This window comes from Cydia pomonella, chromosome 4 (genome assembly GCF_033807575.1).
Source record: "Cydia pomonella isolate Wapato2018A chromosome 4, ilCydPomo1, whole genome shotgun sequence".
In the NCBI taxonomy this organism is placed as follows: Eukaryota; Metazoa; Arthropoda; class Insecta; order Lepidoptera; family Tortricidae; genus Cydia; species Cydia pomonella.
Window position 1 is genome coordinate 15,225,926 of NC_084706.1, and position 7,327 is coordinate 15,233,252.

At 36.5% G+C, this 7,327-nt stretch overlaps 1 protein-coding gene across 1 annotated transcript; it reads left to right on the forward strand.

Annotated features, from left to right (window-relative positions):
- The first annotated feature begins 347 nt into the window (after window positions 1-347).
- LOC133517487 (uncharacterized) lies at window positions 348-6,119 on the forward strand. Its single transcript, XM_061850820.1, has 2 exons — window positions 348-689; window positions 5,895-6,119. The coding sequence occupies exons 1-2, from the start codon at window positions 348-350 to the stop codon at window positions 6,117-6,119; spliced, it is 567 nt and encodes a 188-aa protein (XP_061706804.1).
- Window positions 6,120-7,327: the final 1,208 nt, after the last annotated feature.

Sequence of the window (7,327 nt, forward strand, 5' to 3'; positions counted from 1 at the left end):
GAAATGTAAATAGGTAGTTCTGCCTTTTAAAACACACAAATCCATCCCTTACAACAAAACAACAACAACAAAAAAAATTTCGTTACTTGCGTGGCATCTCGCATGGTGGCATCTTGCATATGGTGTTTGTGGACCTCGAAAAGGCATACGATCGAGTACCCCGAGAGGTTTTGTGGTGGGCTCTGAAAGAGAAATGCGTGCCTGGGAAGTATGTGGAGCTAATTCGGTCAATGTACAACCGTTGTTGTACACGCGTCCGGTCAACTGCTGGCACCACCGACAGATTCAGTGTCACGGTAGGCTTGCACCAGGGATCGGCTCTGAGTCCCTACCTCTTTCTACTTATTATGGACGCTCTGTCGTCGGATATACAGGAGGAGGCACCCTGGTGTATGCTTTTCGCTGATGACATTGTGCTTGTGGGTGAAGACGGACTCGAGGTACAGAGCAGACTTGAGGAGTGGCGGCGGAAACTGGAGAATGTTGGCCTGAAGATCAGCAGATCTAAAACTGAACATATGTTCTGCGATTTCGGCGGTCTCTCCGGTTTCGCTGCCATAGACCTCGTTGGCGTTACATTGCCAGTCTGCTCCGATTTCAAGTACCTCGGTTCGCTCGTGCAGTGCGATGGCGATATTGACCGTGACGTGAAAAACCGGATTAGCACAGGATGGATGAAATGGCGACAGGTCACGGGAACAATTTGTGACGCCCGGATGCCCCTCCGACTGAAGGGTAAAATTTATAAAACCATTATAAGACCTGTCGTCATGTATGGATCAGAGTGTTGGGCCCTAAAAGTGACGGATGATGTAGCGGAAATGAGAATGTTAAGATGGATGTGTGGTGTTACAAGAATGGATAGGATAAAGAATGAGTATATAAGAGGAAGTCTGAAAGTTGCACCCATAATAGAAAAAGTAAGAGCGAATCGCCTAGCGTGGTACGGGCATGTGATGCGGAGGGATGAAAGTCATGTGACGAGAAAGGTATTACGAATGAATGTGGAGGGATGGAACGGCAGAGGAAAACCTAGGAAACGGTGGATGGATTGTGTGAGAGATGACATGAAACGAACGCGAGTGAACGATGAGATGACGGGTGACAGAAAGATATGGAAGGAAAAGACATGCTACGCCGACCCCAAATGAATGGGATAAGGGCAAGCGAATGATGATGATGCGTGGCATCTCGCCAGTAGTAGACGTACTAAACGCAATGAAGTTCCGGCACTTCATTGAGGTGCACAAACATGTTGTTAAAGAAGCCGACTCTAGTACTTTACTTCAATGATCTACACACATATTATAATAATATTATAAGCCCTCTTTAATGTGTTCTCTATTAACCGCATGTTACGTTAACGCCGGCATTGGGACATCGTTGCTCTCTCGGATATGAGGTAGCTCTTTATCGCTCATTTTACATGAAAATTTTACTATAGTTAGTTTAAATAAAGAGACAAAACTAATTTTATACTTACACACTAATAAAAAGATAAACTGAAGATGACGCTAAATGAACACTTTTTTCACGCATGTCACGCATCCGTAGTTATTTTGAATTCATAGACAAACTAGAGTCGGAGGCCGACTGCCATATGGTCGATGTCACCAACTAATATGCGATATTTGTGAAAATTGTTTGCAATTGACACTTCGCATAAAATGTAATCTCGACAGATATTAGAATAGAGAGATGCTCTAAATTTGAATGTCATACGAAAATCGTTTTCGATGTTATTATTACGCAATAATAACATTTTCACGTGTAAGAAATTTGTTGTACCAAAACAGTTTATCTTAATGCTGGACGTTATTTGCGGTTTTTGAACGCATCATGGAGGGTTTATGATAACGATGTAGATAAATATTACTCTCTTGGAGTGACGCGGCGTAGTTAAATTTTTAGTAATAAATCTAATAATACTTAATAGTACATTGTGTATTAAGGAGGGCGATAAACAATAATTAACACTAGTTCGTAATTCTTGTACCGCCCGTGACACACGTCACAATGTTTATCATCACACTGGTGAGTAAAAAACTAAATTTTAAGCGATATAATTCTTAAATACGGTGACATTTCAAATATTCGTCCGCCATATTTGTCATTGTTGACAGGTTAGGCATCGAAGGCACAGATCCATCCGGCATTGAGCTAGGATTGAAAATTGTGTAAAAATATTTTGAACTGCTATTAAATTAAATATTTTTAAACAATAAGATTATAGAAAATCCGCTTGATTAAAAAAATCGAGAATTTGTTGCATTAAGTGAATAATAATTTTCAATAAATCAAGTATTTTATTATTAGTTTATACTCCTTTAAAACTTTAAGTTTAATCGAATTAATCATAAATAATTCTGAACACTGAATTAGGTGATAAATAATTAAGTCTTTGAAGAGTGCCTATCTATGTATAGGATAAAGATTGCTTATAAATCGTATATCGTACGTAAAACACATTGAACAATTTGTTTAGTTTTCTTATGCGACGGACCTATTTCCATAGGAATTTAAAAACGGTATAAGTCTAACCTCTTACAAGATTAAAATTTCAAATTTTGCGAGTTTGCGTTTATGTTGACGTAAGAAAACTACTAGATGCACTTATAAGGTAGAGTAAAATTAATGTACACACCGGTACTAAGGTGCATTTTATGAATGGATTTCATTTATAAAGTGGGTATGCACTTTTACAGCTTTCTGTACTTGTTAAGTGACTTGCTAAAACGTGACAATACAAATTGCGGTACCAGGTAAAATTGTATTTTAATATCTGTTTGTGGTTGTTACTGGCACCATTACAATAAATAAAAAATAAGGTTCGTCCTTTCCTATGAAAATTAAACAATTTGAGACAAAGGTTCCAGGTCAAAGCCAAAGTTCATATAAAATTGCAAATTCGATTATTGAAACTCCGAAAATGTTTCTCATAAAATTTTACATTCTAATGATCATTACACGTATTTATTTTAAACAATAATGATTGTAACTTCGAATTTATTATATTCATAATGTCATTCCTCATGAATATCTCTATTGCTAAAATTGATGCATATATTATTGTTCGAATATCGATTTAAAGTAATAAAATTGGAAATTCGATTATTATTAGTATTAAAATTTTACATAGTAATGATCATTATTAATTTTAATTTTAAACAAAAATGATTGGAAAATCCTGTCACAAAGGTGGGTTAGGTTAGGTTAGAATTGCGACCCTCGCAGAACCGTAATCCTGCTAGAAAGGTGGGTTAGGTTAGGTTAGAACTGCGACCCTCACAGAACCGAAATCCTGCCAGAAAGGTGGGTTAGGTTAGGTTAGAACTGCGACCCTCGCAGAACCGTAATCCTGTAAGAAAGGTGGATTAGGTTAGGTTAGAACTGCGACCCTCACAGAACCGAAATCCTGCCAGAAAGGTGGGTTAGGTTAGGTTAGAATTGCGACCTTCGCAGAACCGAAATCCTGCCAGAAAGGTGGGTTAGGTTAAGTTAGAACTGCGACCCTCGCAGAACCGAAATCCTGCCAGAAAGGTGGGCGATATTATGCTAGTCCTCGTTTTGACTACTACAACTTCTAAATAATATATATAATAATATATATCTATATATATTCTATTTTAATATAACTTCTGATCAAGCAATTGTATAAAATAAGTTTATAAATAAAGAAACTCATACAAATAACATTATGAGCGCCGATACATTCTCAGTAATAACATTATGGGCACCGATACATTCTCAGTAATAACATTATGAGTAAAAAAAAACGGAATATGTATCGTTATGAATAATGTAGGTAGTAGTATAAAAAACCATTAAAAAAATATATGAGAAACAATTTTCGGAGAAACGATGATTATGACTACAAAGCGGTATCATTAAAAATATTCGAATAATAAATTGTATATGAGCCAATATGGACCCGAAATAAATAATTGCTCAAGGTAAAGTTGAGTGCAACACCAATGTTTCCAAGATTGTTTCTTGTTATCAACTTTTGAAGTCCCGAGTCCGAAGAACTAAAATGCAAGTTATCCTATTATCTTTATTGCGTTCATCATGTTGGTACAAACAAATACAGGTGAAACTTACAAAATTAAACCACAACATGAGACCCTGTTAGGGTATTGCAAAACTATAACTAAAATAATACACACAAAAAATCTATAATTAGTACATAATCGATCAATTTTTTGAAATTTATAATGTCGGTTAAATAACAGATTTTTAAAATTAAATATTGATAATGTTTTACTTTATTCATTTTTAACTGACTTCAAGATTTCAAAAGGAGGAAGTTCTCAATTCGGTTGTATGTTTTTTTTACATGTTTGTTACCTCCTTTTCTATATATCTAATAAGGCGTAGGACGCTGTCTTATTATTATTAATTTCATTGCATGAAATCCAAAATCAACAATAATCTTTCCTTCACCGGTCTCCCTCATTTAAGTCGGTTTTTTTTTTTCAAAAAAATATTTATCTGTTATTTGTTTTGCAAATGTTATTTAAATTTAAATTTCTCAGTTAAAATTTAAGCATGCCGAAACAAAAGGGATTTGGCTTCAGAAAATGGATCAGTAACAACCGCTAGTTAATCCGACGTTCCAGGAGATTACAAAGAGATATTTCACTTTGACGATGGAAAGATTCTTAACAAAGGTCCGGCCTACATTGTCACGCCGCTGAATTATATCGCAAATTCCTACTGTATTTGTCGCTGTGCTTAGGCACATTGGATTTTGTTTGCCGAGTATTTTCAAGAAATAAGAAAGTAATTATAATCTTATAATCGGAAGAACGGTTCTCGAATTAAAGTAACTATGAGAACATACATAGCAGCTATAACGTGTTTTGTAATTTTAATATACATATTTCTTCTTATAACATGTATGATAGTATTAAGGTATTGAGCCACTAGTTGCCTGTAATAAGGATTTTTCATTTTTCATTTTTTTCAAAAATCATAATGTGAGATGATGAAATCAAGTTTAGTTTTTCAAGGCTAAAGGTGAAATATTTATATGTACATATTTGTTATTTAATTTAAACCTCATTGCACAAAAAGAAGTAAAAAGCACAAAAGTCGGATTTAATGCCTTATGGTATTCTTTACCAGCTAACCACTGAGCTAAACAGAAATTTGCTATATACGGTGGGTGGTGAGTGCAACTATTATGATGTGTATCCAATTCTTTGTCACGCTCGACAGCCTTTATAATTTGACCGATTTCAACATAACTATGACTACTATGAGTTGCATAATCATGGGAGTGATTAAGGCTATGTTGAAATTATTATATAAATCAAAATAGTGGAGTTGGCCGCCAAAATGCCGAAATGTCACGACGTGGTCACGACTTAGGGACACTTTGTCACAACCATGTTTAGTACTCATTTTATTTACTTTTCCTGAAAGTATGTGAAAAATAAAAACTTTTATTAAAAATATATTCTGGACACAATTTAAGAATCACCCATACGAATAACGAGACAAATCAGCTACATTGTAATATGATCTTTCAACACATTTTTTTTTAATATCACGAAGGACAAATAAAATGGTTTTACGTATATTTTTATAAACTAGATTTCATATATAACCCCTTTCCAGCTAACAAAGAATAACGAATCGGCTTTTAAACCTCCATTTTCATCCTCCCAATAAGTCACCAAAGAAACCAGATTTGCAGTGCAACTTTATGTTCCGTCCAAAACATCGTTAGTGTAATCACTGCAAAAAATGTTCTTTTTGTTGCACTCTTTTGATGTTGTCTAGACACCTGACGGTCACCGATGCAGAGCTGTTATTCCCTACGCTTCGCCACCTCTGGCGACGTTTGCCACAGTCTTAACCAGTATACACTCATTATGACCTCCGATTAGACAGATACGAGCCCCACAAGGCTCATGTTCATCTCGGAAGGCGCGGCGGGAAGATTGACGGCCATATGCGGCCCCCGCTTCCACGTTGCTGCCAACGAGCTGAATAAGCTGCGAGCCGATTTCTGGCTCGACTTCTTCTTGGAAGGTGCGGCGAGAGGGCAGGCGGTCATGTGCAACCCCCGCCTCCACGCCATCACCGTTGAAGAAGATCAGCTTCCGAAATAGTTAATATTTATTATGGTATATAGTGTTCATTAAATAAAATACGTCTTGTTTTTCATTTTGAAGTTAGGTGAATGTCAAATGTCATCTAGTAATGGCCAGTGGCAAATAGCTGTCAGGAAATTCAGATATAAAAAGGGTTTAGCCGAGGAGTCAGGGGTAAGGTTTTTTTTGCCGTGTTTTTCCCTTAACACAAGCCGTATCCAACCGTTTTGCGAGGATCGTAGCTATAGGGACGACCTGTGCTGTGCGGATGGTTTGGACACGAGCTACCTTGAATAAGGCTGACTCATAGCGAAGGGGTGTTAGGAACATTATTTACTCTGTAGGGGCCTGGAGTAGGTATAGGAGTCTGTAGTTAGGGTAGAATAGGATAGGGTGTAGTTTTGGGAAGATGTTTGCCACTTTCACCCGAGGAGGCGAGATATGTGAAGGTTGGAAACCTTCACAGTCTCGTGATAGATAACTGGCAACGATTATTTGAATACAGAACTATCGCCCTGCTGAAGGAATAAATATCTGCAGGCGATTTCATTCTGAAAGTAGCAAGCATCTAAGTTAGTCGATATTGCTGTTATTCGTTTTTGAAGAAAAAAAGATGATTCAATATTATCAGAAATCAAGTGTTTACATTCCCCACCTCAGATATACCTGTATCTCTTTTACGAGTACAGTACACTCTGCTTGATCTCGCAGTTGTACTTATAGTGGGAGGCCCGAGTCGAACTGTCGTAAAGAAGCAAAATGCAGGGTCAGGTTGATGCCTTTTAGGTATACACGAAGGAATCCCCTATAGTATAAGAAATGTGTAAATTTAGATACATTTTTACAAAAAAGAGATAGAGATGAGATATTAATTAACATCTCTTTTATTTTGTATGTAATAGAAAAATAAACCAGATTCTTCTTGAATAATAGTTTAATATTATAATTAAGATGAAGTTTCTATTAGTGAAAAAACTGACCAAGAGCGGGACATGCAAAATGTAGGGTTATGTCCGTCACAATAGGAAGACTTGAAAGGGGGTAAATGTAGAGTAGGTAATATATAACAAGCAGAAAGGAGTAGGACAGGTATCTTCGCCGCCCTAGCGTCTTTTTACTAAGAACTAGTAAAGACTTTTTGCGAAAACTCAAAAACGGCTTAACCGATCATATTTTTCATTAAAAGAAACTAGTCCGAAATGGCTTCCACGAATCTGACATCAATG

What these genes read in the sequence shown, in the direction of transcription:
- LOC133517487 (XM_061850820.1), top strand. Translation starts at nt 348, where the DNA reads ATGGACGCTCTGTCGTCGGATATACAGGAGGAGGCACCCTGGTGTATG. An exon ending in GATGGATGAAATGGCGACAG is followed by an intron (nt 690 to 5,894) that starts GTCACGGGAACA and finishes ACCTCCGATTAG; the next exon opens with ACAGATACGAGCCCCACAAG.